The 13,869-nt window shown below is 57.7% G+C and overlaps 2 protein-coding genes across 2 annotated transcripts in view; one reads left to right on the forward strand and one right to left on the reverse strand.

The window, feature by feature from the left end:
• LGR6 (leucine rich repeat containing G protein-coupled receptor 6) overlaps window positions 1–3,003 on the forward strand; it is a 71,137-nt gene extending 68,134 nt beyond the window's left edge. The window contains exon 19 of the mRNA XM_070384816.1: window positions 1,484–3,003. Coding sequence (XP_070240917.1) covers window positions 1,484–2,679 — 1,196 coding nt within the window. The 3' untranslated portion in view covers window positions 2,680–3,003. The remainder of the gene's footprint in view (window positions 1–1,483) is intronic.
• A 2,906-nt stretch (window positions 3,004–5,909) lies between these two features.
• On the reverse strand, window positions 5,910–10,718 carry UBE2T (ubiquitin conjugating enzyme E2 T). Its single transcript, XM_070384633.1, has 7 exons — window positions 10,588–10,718; window positions 9,331–9,479; window positions 8,778–8,847; window positions 7,321–7,426; window positions 7,128–7,226; window positions 6,938–7,015; window positions 5,910–6,259 (listed from the first exon to the last, which is right to left on the reverse strand). Exons 2-7 carry the CDS (start codon window positions 9,437–9,439, stop codon window positions 6,134–6,136), a joined length of 588 nt encoding a protein of 195 aa, XP_070240734.1. The 5' UTR covers window positions 9,440–9,479; window positions 10,588–10,718; the 3' UTR covers window positions 5,910–6,133.
• Between the last annotated feature and the right edge of the window lie 3,151 nt (window positions 10,719–13,869).

The raw sequence follows: 13,869 nt of genomic DNA on the forward strand, positions 1-13,869 counted from the left end.
ACAGGCGGGAAGGCCCGGGGCGGGGAGGACTGCAGGCCCCGCCCCTTTGGGGCCCCCTCTTTGGGGCCCCGCCCCCTCGGGGCTCCCGCCTCCGCGAGTGCAGCCTCCCCTGGTGACTGCTGGGAGGGGCGGGCTGTCGCCCCCTTCCGTGCTGCTGTCCAGGAGTCAGAGTGACTTCTCCAGAGCACCCCTCGGAAGTGCCACCGCCAGGAGGAGACGGTTCTCAGTGGGCGCCCTGCGCTCAGGGAGGGCTGAGGGGCCGCTGGCCAGTCTGAACCCTGCCCGCCCCCTCCCCGCTCCCTCCCAGGAGCGCACGGGATAGAGCGCTCTGGGCCATAGAATTCCAGGTGTTCCCGGGGGCTCCTTCCAGCAGCGTCCATTCCTGACGGCTTCAGTCTCCCCAAGATGTCAGGGAACAAAGCTTCCCCGCTGGTGCGGCCCAGGCCGCCTGGGGGCGAGCAAGCGGGAGGAGGCGGTGGACCGGGTCCCCACCCGCCCGGCAGCCGCGCCCCCTCGTGCCCGCGGCGGGAAGCGCACCCGGAGGGGCTGGTCGGGTTCACCCGGACGGTCCAGACTCTGGCTTGCTCGCTTTCCCAGTAGCCGGTGCCTACGGCCCGCACATGTTTGAGGAGCATAACGACCCGGGAGAGCGCGCACGATAATACTCCAGCAAAAAGAGAAAAAGAAACTATATGCAGTAAAGTCCCAATAAGTTAAAGATCTATATGTACATGTATGTATTAAACTGATAGAAAACCTCGCAAAAGAAGGAGCTTCTCTGAGGGGCTTCTCTCATGAGCAGTTTCAGTTTTTCCATGTTCTGTGTTCCGATTTTTCCACAATTACTGTCTATTATTTGATAATCAGAAAAAAGTGTTTAAGAAGTAGCTGGCACAGAAGCCTCCCAAAGCCCCAGGCCACCTGGCCGCGCATTGAGCAGGAGTCCAAGGTCAAAACAGTGAAGAATCAAAGCGACAGGGTGGTTTGATGACGGCCCCGAGAGAGGGGGACAAGGCCAGGCCTCCCTGCCCAGGGCCGGAACCGGCAGGCAGACCCCAGGGCTACCAGTCCTCCCCGTGCTTTGCCCCCAGCACCAACCGACTCCGGGGCACTGAGTGTGGCCATGGAGCCTCCTCCCGCTGGGGTGGCACCGTCCTGAGAAGCAGAGCCGGCCACCCCTCTCCCTCTGCGGTCGGCCTGGCCTGCCCCACAGCGGTGCCCCGGCCACTCCGCCAGGCCGGCCTGTCCCGCCCTTGCTTCTGGACGCTGCTCTGCAGGGAGGGCCTCCCTGCGCTGCTTCGGTGTGTGTGTGTCTCCCACATCTGCTCCTGGGGTCCTGGGCCCGTGTCCACCCCCAGCCACAGGGGGAAGAGGCCCTCCGGGTGTCCGCTCTGCCCCTGCCCGCCGGAGCCCAAGCCCAGGCCATGGGCAGAGGGCAGAGCTGTGCGGCCCGGCCTGCCTAGCGTCTGCCTCTCTCCCGCAGGCCCCTTCAAGCCCTGCGAGCACCTCTTCGAGAGCTGGGGCGTCCGCCTGGCCGTGTGGGCCGTCGTGCTGCTGGCCCTGCTCTGCAACGCGCTGGTGCTGCTGAGCCTCTCCGTGGCCGGGCCCGGCCCGCTGCCCCCGGCCAAGTTCGTGGTGGGGGCCCTCGCGGGTGCCAACGCCCTGACCGGCCTCTCCTGCGGCCTCCTCGCCTCCGTCGATGCGCTGACCTTCGGCCAGTTTGCCGAGTTCGGCGCGCGCTGGGAGGCAGGCCCGGGCTGCCGGGCGGCGGGCTTCCTGGCTGTGCTGGGCTCCGAGGCATCCGTGCTGCTGCTGAGCCTGGGTGCGGCACACTGCAGCGTGGCCGCGGCCTGCGTGCGGGCCCGCGGGAAGGCGCCAGCCGTGGGCAGTGTGCGCGCGGGGGCTCTGGGCTGCCTGGCGCTGGCGGGGCTTCTGGCTGCCCTGCCGCTGGCCTCGGTGGGCGAGTATGGCGCCTCCCCACTCTGCCTGCCCCATGCCCCGCCCGCCGGCCAGCCGGCCGCCCTGGGCTTCGCCGTGGCGCTGGTGCTGCTGCATGCCGCCTGCCTCCTGGCGGCAGCCCTGGCCTGCATCCGGCTCTCCTGCGGCCTGCCCGCGGCCGGGCTGGAGGCCTCCTGGGACTGCGCGGCCGTGCGCCACGTGGCCTGGCTCACCTTCGCCGACGGGCTCCTCTACTGCCCCGTGGCCTTCCTGAGCCTGGCGTCCGCGCTGGGCCTCCTGCCGGTCACCCCCGAGGCCGTCAAGGCCGTCCTGCTGCTGGTGCTGCCGCTGCCCGCCTGCCTCAACCCCCTGCTCTACCTGCTCTTCAGCCCCCACTCCCGGGAGGACCTGCGACGCCTCCGGCCCTGCTGGGGGGGCCCGCGGGAGCCGAGCTCCTGCGACTCTACGCAGGCCCTGGTGGCCTTCCCCGACGTGGAGCTCACTGCCGAGGCGTCCGAGACCCACGGCCTCCCTTCGGGGGCCCTCGTCCCCCGCCAGCAGCCTGGGGGCCTCAAGCTGGAAGGCGGCCACGTTGCAGAGCCGGAGGGAACCCGGTTTGGGCAGCAGCCGCCCTCCAGGGATGGTGGACGGGCACAGGGGACCCCAGAGGCCTCGCCAGCAGGCCAGGGCCGGGCAAGCGGCGGGGGCTTCCAGTCATCCGGCTTGGCCTCAGGCGTCTGAATGTCCTCCCCCCGCCCCCTCCATGGATGATGCTGCTGCCTGTAAAATAAATCAGGACGACCCAGAGTGACCCACGCGGACGACCCACCCCTGACCCTGTGGGTCGCCTCCCTCCCAGGCCGCTGCCTGTCCGTTCTTGGCCGGGTCTCTCCTCAGTCCTGCTCTGGCCACTTCTCTGTGGCATTTGAGGAGGCTGAGGACTGCCTGAGGTCTGGACATTTCTCACTTTAGGGAAAGGAGGGGAGCAGAAGACTGTACCTGGGGCGGGGCTGGCCCACGTAGCCCAGGAGCAGGCGCAGCGGCCGGGGGCAGGGAAAGGCAGGGTGGGGGCAGGGAAAGGCCGGGATCGGGGTGGGGGGGGTGGTGGTGGGGCGCAGAGGAAGGCTGGAGTGGGGCAGAGAAAGGCCGTGGAGGGCAGGGAAAGGCCGGGGGGTGCGCAGAGGAAGGCTGGAGGGGGGCAGGGAAAGGCCGGGGTGGGGGGCGCAGAGGAAGGCCGGGGGGGCAGGGAAAGGCCGGGGGGTGTGCAGAGGAAGGCTGGAGGTGGGCAGGGAAAGGCCAGGGTGGGGGACTCAGAGGAAGGCCGGGGAGGGGTGCCAGGGACTGCCCCATGCTCTACACCCCACGGGCCCTGAACGCACCCCTTACAAGACTTCTGTGAGAATTGGTTTTAGAAAATAGGACTTGGTGCCCCTTTCTCAGAGACGTGGGGAGCAAGTCCATGCGGTGAAGAGGCAGGAGAACCTGCTTTAACCCAGGTCCCCCAGTTCTTGACCAGTAGGTTTGGGGTAGTTTGTACGGTTTCCATCGAGTAGCTATTAGCACCTCACAGACGAGTCCCCGCCCCTCCTAGGGGCCCCCTTCTGCACCCCTGCTGATACCACAAGAGGCCCCCCGTCCTGGGAGCTGGGGTTCAACCATGTTACCCCCCCCGAGAACACTGTGGAGCGGGTTGCCCCATGGTCCGTGGGGGGACGGTGAATGGCTCGCAGGCACCAGAGAAACTTCTGCCCTCGGAAGACACGGGGTTCCCAGCTTCCCTGTGGCTCCGAGCTCCTCCCTGCGGTTCTCTGCCTGCAGCCTTCTGCCACAAGCCCGGCCGTCCCTGAGTCCCCGGCCCTGCCCTCCCAGGGGTGCCTGGAGCTGCTGCAGGACAGACAGAGCGTGCAGAGCTCGGGCGGGACTCTGGCCCCCGCCAGCGGGTGGTGCTTCCTGGGCCGGGTCTCCTGGACCTGCGTTCCTGCTCCCCCTGCTCCCCCTCCTTCCCAGGCTGGGTGCGGGGCCTGGCCTTCCTCCCCTGTCTTCTCCTGTCCTCTGCCCGGGTCCCTTTTGCTTGTGCACTCAGAGACGGGGGCCTCCGGTGACTTCCGGCTATGGTATTTCTAGTGAGTAGGGCACAGGCTCTGTAGCCATGACCCAGCCCATGGAGTGGACACACCGGCAGACGGTGCAGGGTGTGAGGTCCACCAAGAAAAGGCCGCATCCCCTTCAGGGGATGCATGAGGCATCTCGTGTGGAAGCACCGGCAGGGGGGCTGGTGTCAGATGGGTGTGGCCGCGTGGCTGCACGTGGCTTACAGAGGGGCGGGTGTGTGCAGGCGAGGGGGTGAAGCCCACAGCGCTGGTGGGCAGGGGACAGGAGACAGGGCTTTCCTGGGCTCCAGGAGGAGGTACAACCTGGCTTTTATTAATACGTCACCTGAAGACCTTGCTGCTACACGCATTCACTGCGGACGGTCAGGGCTGGAGGCCGGGGGCGAGGCTCCGGCCATGACAGGAGGGCAGCTGACACTCATGGCGGGCCGCTGCGGAGGGCTGTCTGCTCTCCCACGACGACCCCAAGGCCATCTGGCTTCACACCTGACCTGTCCCCCCGTCAGCGTCTCCCGCCACAGGCGCTCACTGTGGACGAGAAGCACGCAGCCCTGACGGCTGCTGGCGGTCCCTCCAGGAGGGACAGTGAGTGCAGCATTTGTGAGTGCGGCCCCAACCCGGCCCGCCCGGCGTCACCAGCCGTTTGGTTCTTACAAATGAAGCTTCCTGGTTGATACCCTAACGGCATCTGGAAGCCCCAGTTTGAGGCACATGTGCCCAAGTAGAGGAAAGCAGATGAGTTCCTGGGTTTGATGAGAGAACGGTAGCTGATTTTGAGAAGTGGTTTCAAGAATTCTGTAGAAGCTGGAAACACATCAAGTGGGGACACGCAGGAAATTCACATTTCGGTTGATGCCGTCGTCTGTTACTGCGCCTGTGTCCTAAGGCAGGCTGCTGTGAGCGCAGGGCGGTTCTGTGGTGGAGGAAGGTAAATGGCTCGAGGGGCCCTCTGTGTGCCCTGAGCCTGGCCTGGCCCGGGACCACCAGGCTCAACATGGCGAGGTATGGAGCCTCCGTGCCTCGGCACCTCATTCCACCTCAGCTGACTTCTGCCCAGGTCTGCCTGCTCCATCGTCTACACAGAACAGTGAGGACGGGCCCAGATCTGCTTGCTCCATCGTCTGAACAGCGAGGACGGTCCTGGGTCCACCTGCTCCATTGTCTGAACAGAACAGTGAGGTCGGGCCCAGGTCCGCCTGCTCCGTCGTCTGAACAGAACAGTGAGGTCGGGCCCGGGTCCGCCTGCTCCGTCGTCTGAACAGAACAGTGAGGACGGGCCCGGGTCTGCTTGCTCTGTCGTCTGAACAGAACAGTGAGGACGGGTCCAGGTCCGCCTGCTTCGTCGTCTACACAGAACAGTGAGGACAGGCCCCAGGGCCCTGTCCAGTCTTGGGCAGGGACTAGAGCTTGGCACCTTAGTACCTGCTGTCAAATGAAGCTGCCAGGGACACGAGGGGCTGTGAAGAGCCATGTGAATCTGTGCGATCATCACCTGACTGCCTCACTAATATCCTATCAGACGCTCGGCACGGAGCAGGTGCTCACTGGATCTGGTGAACACACAGTGCTGCGCTGCAGTATTCTGACCAGCCACGTGAGCCAGAGAGAAGGCTGCCAGCAACACTCAAGGAGGGTGACGACCCTAAGCCCGCACTGCCAGACATCTGAAACCTAGAATTCTGGAAGCATGGCGGGCACCAAATTCTCTCTAAATCTCCTTTAGACACATGTCCATCCTCAGTGTCCTGACTGATGCTGGTTGGTTGGCAAAATAAAGGACTCTTCCAAATATCGTAACACTCCTTCTGAATAGCTCTCTGGCCAGTTTGCTCCCAAACACACATTCAGGATAAACCCATATTCAACATTAAATGACTATTTATTTTTCAGGCTTACGAGTTTTAAAATCAATATGCACAAGGTAAATAAAATAACTCTCAAAGAATCAACGTAAAGCAGAACACGTGAATACACAAGGTCTGTTTCACAAGATACAAAAATGATCACATCATCAAATACAAAGAAAACAGTCCAGAAATGTAGGCCAATTGGACCATCCCGGCAAAGACGGGCCAGGACAATCCCTAAGCGTCAGGGCAAAACCTCTTTCCACCGCTGCTCAGCTGCCCAGCTTTCCTCTTCTGTGCGGCGCTGGGTCCCTCTGAGCCGCCCACCTCGGGGAGGCTGCCAGGCATCCCTTCCTCATCTGTCTGAGAAGGAGCAGGTGGGAAAGCACAGCAGTTCACACCAAACATGTTCACACCAAACACAGTTCACACCGAACACGGTTCACACAGAACATGGTTCACACCGAACACAGTTCACACCGTACTTCTGGGTTCACACCGAACACGGTTCACAGCAAACGTTCTCCTGGGGCCTTGTTGCCTGCCCCCGGACAGACCTTCTCTCCAAAGCTGCTCCCATCCCCTGTGCCGTTTATCTGTTAATTCTTCCCCCTACTGACACTAACGGCTACGTGACTCCGTCTCAAGGAGGGGACGGCTCAGCAGACCCACGCGTGCTCAGCATCGTCTCTGCTCCTGAAGTGTCTCCTTTGTTAAGTGAGGTAAACCGGGGGCGTGGCTCCTCCCTCCCTCCACGTCCACTCCCTTCCCTCCCACACCCCTGCCCCTCCCCGAGTCCTGCAGAGGCCCCAGCTGCCTGGTGGTCCTCAGTGGACGGTGGCTCCTAGAAACCCTCGCTCCCACTGGCTGAGCTATCTATCTGCTGAATGATTACAAGGAAGGTTGCAGGCAAAGATCACCCAGCCACCCTTGGGTACAGCATGGACTCAGCACGTGTAATAAAATCTTGTGTGTATACAGACACATTCACGTGTAACACATGAGAGGGAGGAGCAAAGTCAGAGCTGCCAGACACCCCACCTTCTGCCGTGCGTGCTTCTCTGTCCACTGCCTGGCGTTCTTGAGGAAGACTGGCTTGTTGTATTTAAACTCTGAGGACTAAGACGGAAGCGGAGAGTCAATGGAGAGAAACGAGACTTATCAGCTCCAGCCGCCACGCAACCCTCCTGGACAGCGTGTGGGACATGGGGAAAGTGGGCTGGGCACTTACGATGTCAGCCATGAGCGGGTCGTCCGGGTTGGGCTCGGCCATGAGCTGCTGAATGGAAGTCAGCAGGGTTGCGATGTTGAGGGATGGTCTCCAGGCACCCTAGACAGATGGACAGACAGACAGGCAGCAGCTCTAAGAATGTGCTTCTCCAATCACGTGAGGCTAGAGGGTAGACCTTGCCCCTGCCACTCACTTTTGGTGGCAACTTGAGAACATCTAGACAAATCCGTCCCGCAGAGTCGATGTTGGGGTGATAGATCGGAGTCAGAAATCGGATCTGAGGAGGTTCAAATGGGTACCTTTGACAGCACAGGAGAACAGGGAAGTTTCACTAGAATATTGCTTCTGATGTTATGAACAGCTGCTGATGACTAATTAGGACAGCAACCTTTGAGAGACAAACCTTTGTTCTCCCCCAATTTTTATGATGATAATTGACAGTACTGAAAACCCTTTTACCCACCACCTGGATCAAGTCCCTAGCCCTTGAAAAACTTCAGCATGATCTCCTAAGAATAAGGCCCCTCTCCTACAGAGCTGCAAAACTGTCAGTACACCCATGAAAAAAATGCAAAAATTACTCCTCGGTCTCACCTACCACTCAGATTCCCTTAGCCTCGGCTGCAGCGTTTTTACAGATGGGTTTTGAGAACCAGAGTCCAGTTCTGATTTACACCCTGCACCCAGTTACTTTTTCTCTGGTGAGACACAGACCTCGGAAAACCCCTGTGTGTCTCAGAACTGACATCCCTGGGACTACCTGCTTCTCTCGGGACTTGTAACAAACCTGGCCTGTGAACAGGTGTCTACAAACCACAAACTACAACCGCTGCCCCCTGATGAGAGGCTTACAGCACGCCTGCATGAACGGGGCCTCTACACAGAGGCAGAGGGAACGGGGCCACCAGGGACCAGGCAGGGACAGAGAACTGGCGTCACAGGGCTGCGGAGGACTCGTTTGGGAAGATGAAAACGTCCTCGAGATGGTTGTGGTGGGGTGGCTGGATGTACCTCAACGCCTAAAACCATACACTTAGACAGGGTCTAAATGGTCAGTTTATGTGTGTGTTACTGCAATGCTGTGTTACCACAGTGTTATGTGTGTTACCACAGTGTTGTGTGTGTGTGTTACTGCAATGGTGTGTGTGTTACCAGTGTTATGTGTGTTACCACAGTGTTGTGTGTGTGTTACCGCAATGGTATGTATGTATCACCTCTATGACACGTGTTTGTTACCGCAATGGTATGCGTATGTTACTGCAATGGTGTGTGTGTGTTACTGCAATGGTGTGTGTGTTACTGCAATGGTGTGTTACCGCAAGGGTATGTATGTGTTACCTCAATGACGTGTGTTTGTTACTGCAATGGTATGTGTGTGTTACTGCAATGGTGTGTGTATTACCACAATGTTATGTGTGTGTTAGTGCAACGGTGAGCCCGGGGTGGGGGGAGGTGGTGTTAGATGTGATGTAGCCCAGTTTTAAGAGAAAGAGATTGAACTCCCAAGATAAGGTGCTAGAGGTCACAGGAAGTCCTAATAAGGTTAGGACTAAGATCCAGGTCCTGTAAGTCCTGTGTTCAACACTCTACCACAGTGCTGTCTCCCAGTAACTGGTTTAGCCTGGAAATGTAAATATAATTCACACTGACCTCTCTGGAATGTGAACTTCCAGCTTGAAAACACCTTTTTCATAAGGTGTGTTGGCTCCACCTAGAATCTCTTGAAAGAAAAAGAAACAGTGAAGAGGTGACTGGGTGGCCTGGAGCAGCTCCCTGCCTGGTCCTGACGGAGATGCTGGGTCTGGGACAGCTCTCAGGGTCTGACCAGCCCCCACGTGAGGCGCCAGCCCAGGCTGGTGTCACACAAGGGCTATGTGGGAGATCTGGCCACAGGCCACAGACACCTGCAGCCCTGCTGGGGAGGCCGGCTGCGTTCCGACCACGTGCTGCCCAGTCTGGCCTCACGGATGCGTAAAGGTGACGCATCCGTGGTGCTGAACTGCTTCAGGGCTGATGCCCACGTCTTGTTTAAATCAAGCAGGGGTGGGGGGTGGGGGGGGGTAAAAGGCCAAAGAAGAAACGTCCTGGAGACCTTTTATAAATGTAGCAAACGAGGCAGGCAGATGCACTCGTGCCCTAATTCAGAGGAACACACGGTATTCACGTCTCAGCACAACTGTCGCTCGCCTGGGGTGACACCTACGTGCTCGCAGGTCTTCCATCCGATCCCCATACTGCCAGCACGTGATGCCCGGGGGCGGCTCCGCAGCCAGCAGGCTCAGCTCTCGCTTCAGACGCGATGTTCTCTGCATGACCTCAGGCAGAAGCACTCAGTTCACACTGGCAGGGATCCTGGGGAGAAGAGGGGCGCCCGCAAAGGGTCAGCAGCAGTGAATGTTAGTGACAGCTCAGTTCACTGAAGGACAGAGACAGCCCTCGTGTCACTTGCTATTCTGAGAAGGGAGTCTTGAGTTTTTCCCCTCGTGCTATCTATTCAAGCAAACACATTTTAAAAATAAAGTATAAAACAATGAAAAGTTTCTACAAACAAAACACTGAAGTTCTAAAGTGAAGTTGCTCAGTTGTGTCCGACTCTGCGGCCCCATGGACTGGAGCCCACCAGGCTCCTCCATCCATGGGATTTTCCAGGCAAGAGTACTGGAGTGGGCTGCCATTTCCTTCTCCAGGGGATCTTCCTGACCCAGAGATGATGGGAACCTACATCTCCTGAATTGGCAGGCGGATTCTTTACCACTGAGCCACCAAGGGAGTCCCAGAATTAGCAATACTCCAGGCAAATTAGTATGTTAAACAGAATTAATTTAACACCACAACAGACATTCATGTAAATTATTCCAAATTTCTTTATATACGTCTTTAGGACCATCATCTCTGGGATCCAGTTATTTCACTAGGTCATTAACTACTTTTATATACTGTGGCGCTCCTAGTAAAGAATCCTCTTGCCAATCCAGGAGTCCCAAGAGACGCTGCTTGGCTCCGTGGGTCGGGAAGATCCCCTGGAGGAGGGCATGGCAACCCACTCCAGTGTTCTTGCCTGGAGAATCCCACATACACAGGAGCCTGGCAGGCTACAGTCCAAGGGGTCGCAAAGACTCAGACACGACTGAGCGACTGAGCTCCATTTATACACTGACCCTTACTGCTTCTCTCAGTAAGCAGGTACTGGGAATCAGGAACAATAAAACAAATATACACAATTAATAAAACGTCGGGTGGGGGGCCGGGAGCAGCAGGTGGGCGTGGCGGCTGGAAAACGGCTGGGGCGGCTGTGGGACGCGGGCCGGGCCGGGGCAGAGCGCCAACCGCGTTGCCAAGACAAGCGGAGCGTCCGTTCTACAACCGACAGTCGGAGAAGAGGAGGCTCCGCAGTCAGGCAGGAAGAAAGCGCCCCCAACCCCACCACGCCGTCCGTGAACGCCCGCCCGCGGCCTCTCACCTGCGCGGTCTCTCCTCGCAGAGCAACCGCCCCGAGCAGCCGGCACCGCGCCTGCGCGAGCCCAGCCACCGCCTTGCCCCGCCTTCCGCCCGGGAGGCTGTGATTGGCCCGGAGCGTCGCCCGGGAGGCGCGCAGCCTCCGATTGGCCGGGCTCCGGCGGGCCCCGCCCACGCCCTTTGAACGCGAGCGCTGCGTGCGGGGACTGTAGAGTCTTTGGCTCGCTGCGTATCTGGAGGAGGCGAGCTGGGAGGAGCCGGGAGCGTCTGTGTGGGAGGGACTGCTGTCCGGCTGTTCGCGCGGTGGGGCTGCCACCTCAGGACCGCCAGACCCGAGAGCCCGAGGAACCGGACGTTCGGAGCCGGGTTCCGACCGGGGGCGCGCGGCGCTGGGGCCGTCCGCCGCGCTCGGGCCGCGCCCGCCATGCCTCCGGCTCAGGCCGCGGGAGGAGCGGCCGGTCCTGCTGAACCTTCCCGCGGGCGGCCCAGTCGGGACTTCTGCTTCCGGCCCAGACCGGCGTTAAGTAGCCGTGGTTCCGGGTGGCCGCGGCGTGAGCGTCCTCTCGGCCCCGCAAGCCCGCGGTGCTCCCGAGGCTTCCCGTGGGCTGTGGGAGCGGGCCCCGCCGGGAGCCGCGAACCACACGGGAATCCCGTTGCTGTCCAGTCAGCTGTGGTCCGCAGTTACTGTCAGCACGCACTCACTGTGGGGACGTGTTTTCCGTCTTAACGCTAGAGTTGGCTGCCTGTCTTACTACTGATACTTTCTATTTTGATCTCTTCATTATGATTCCTTATTTTCCACCTCAACTGTAATTGTGTCGCAATTGCTGTTCTATCTTCGGAACTGAAATTAATTCCTTCCTCCGGTGGTTTTCTGAGAATGTGCTATGCTTGTGCTGTGCTCAGTCGCGTCCGACTCTCTGCGACCCGGTGGACTGTAGCCCTCCAGGCCAGAATACTGGAGTGGGTAGCCGCTCCCTTCTCCAGGAGATCTTCCCAACCCAGGGATCGATCCCAGGTCTCCCGCATTGCGGGCTGATTCTTTACTAGTTGAGCCCCCCGGGAAGCCCAAGAATACTGGAGTGGGTAACCTATCCCTTCTCCAGGGGATATTCCCGACCCAGAAATTGAACTGGGTTCTCCTGCATGGCAGGCGGATTCTTTACCAGCTGAGCTACCAGGGAAGCCTGGAAATCTTTAACATGTCCTTTAGACGGTCCAGGCACTATGCTAACCCTGGTGGAAAGGAGAGATGGTATGATGAACCAAGCAAAGACCTGTAGTTTGGGGAACCGAACAGAAAAAACGGGATAACAGGGAAAAGAAAGAGTTCCATGGGCTAAATGTACAGTCTCTATTTGTCCACCAGAGGGAGGTATGTTAACTGGCGAGAACAGAGGCCATGCTGAAAATTTTTCATAAACTGTACAGGTGTCATTGCTTTAAAAAATGGAGTATGGGCTTCCCAGGTGGACCAGTGGTAAGGATTCCACCTGCCAGTTCAGGAAATGCAAGAGACTCGGGTTGGATCCCTGAGTGCGAAGATCCCCTGGAGTAGGAAATGGCTACCCACTCCAGTATTATTGCCTGGAAATTTCCATGGACACAGGAGCCTGGAGGGCTGCAGTCCATGGGGTCACAAAGAGTCGGACACAACTGAGCGCAGGCACGCACACACACACACGTACACACACACACACTAATTTGTGGGAAACGATTGTTTAATAAAAGCTTCCTGATGTGTGTGCATCGTTAACTGGCAGACTCGGTACATTTAGAGGCTCAGGAGTGTGGGGATCGCTTTGTAATGTCACTACGCTGTGCACCAGGAACTGATGTAGTTTATGGCTTAATTATACTTCAACAAACAAAAAATCTTTATAGAGAAAGAGAACAGATGTGTGGTTACCAGATCTGGGGGAATTGGAGGAAGGTGGCCAAGAGGTACCAATTCCAGTTATCAGATAAGTAATTATATAATTGCAGTCCATGGGGTCACAAAGAGTCCTACACCACTGAGTGACTGAGCGCTGCCTGCATGCGTGCGCACACACACGGATATAACGTCCAAGATGATAAATATAATTAACACTGCCCTATGTTATATATGAAAGTTAAAAGAGTAAATCTTGGGAGTTCTCATAACAAAATATATACTGTTTTATTTTTGTATGGGTATGTGATGACCCATGCTTACTGTGGTCATTATGATGTATGTGTCAAGTCATTATGCTGCACACTTTAAACTTACACATGCTGAATGTCAATTATATCTCAATAAAACTGGAAGAAAAAAACGAGAATTATGTTTTACTTATACAGGACTGTCAGGATTTGTTCACTTGTATATAAAGCATCCTTTGCAGAAGGAAATGGCAACCCACTCCAGTATTCTTGCCTGGAGAATCCCAAGGACAGAGGAGCTTGGTGGGCTACAGTCCATGGGTCGCAGAGTCGGACACATCTGAGCGACTTCACTTTCACTTTCATATAAAGTATCAGTATTATTTTCTTTACCATATTTAGGAAATAAGACTATCATGTTTGTTTATGGATAGTAAACAATTGTGTAATTCATTTTCAGAGTTTGAGCAAGTTCCGGGAGTTGGTGATGGACAGGGAGGCCTGGCCTGCCGCAGTCCATGGGGTCGCAAAGAGTTGGACACGACTGAGCAAATGAACTGAACTGAACTTTCAGAGAGCCTCTGTTGGGGGAAGATGTTTCAGGGAAAAACATAAATGACTTAAATTTTGAAAAACTTCTCAAGTCATACACAGATTGTTGATTCCCACTATAAACTGCGAGGATCCTTTCCAGGGTCTTTTCAGGGCTCCTTGTTAACGCGTTCTAAGTTACAACGTTAATAAAACTGGATTTACAACCAGGGCAGGGTTTCGAGAATTTCGAGTACTTTCAGTCCAGTTTTTCTCAATAGAAACCAAGAATAATTACTGACTCTTTTTCCACTTCAAAAGACTGACGTTATAATTAGGAAGCCGAGATTAGCTGGAAGTCAGAACAAGAATAAACTACGGCCTCCAACAAGCGCACGGAGGTGACTCGGGCCGCGGACAGCTCCCGCCTTCAGGGCAGAGGTGACCCCGCGCGTCCGCGGCCAGGCCGGGAGCCTCCCGACCCCGCCTCTTTCCGGATGCATCCAGGGAATTGAAGTTCCGGTCGGTCCCGGGCGCGCCGGGAGTGGTGGAGCGCGCGAGGGGCTCCCACTACAAGTCCCGTGATGCCTCGGGGCGTCGCCGCGCCTGCGTGCTGAGGCTGCGGGGCGTG

This window comes from Bos mutus, chromosome 16, assembly GCF_027580195.1.
Source record: "Bos mutus isolate GX-2022 chromosome 16, NWIPB_WYAK_1.1, whole genome shotgun sequence".
In the NCBI taxonomy this organism is placed as follows: Eukaryota; Metazoa; Chordata; class Mammalia; order Artiodactyla; family Bovidae; genus Bos; species Bos mutus.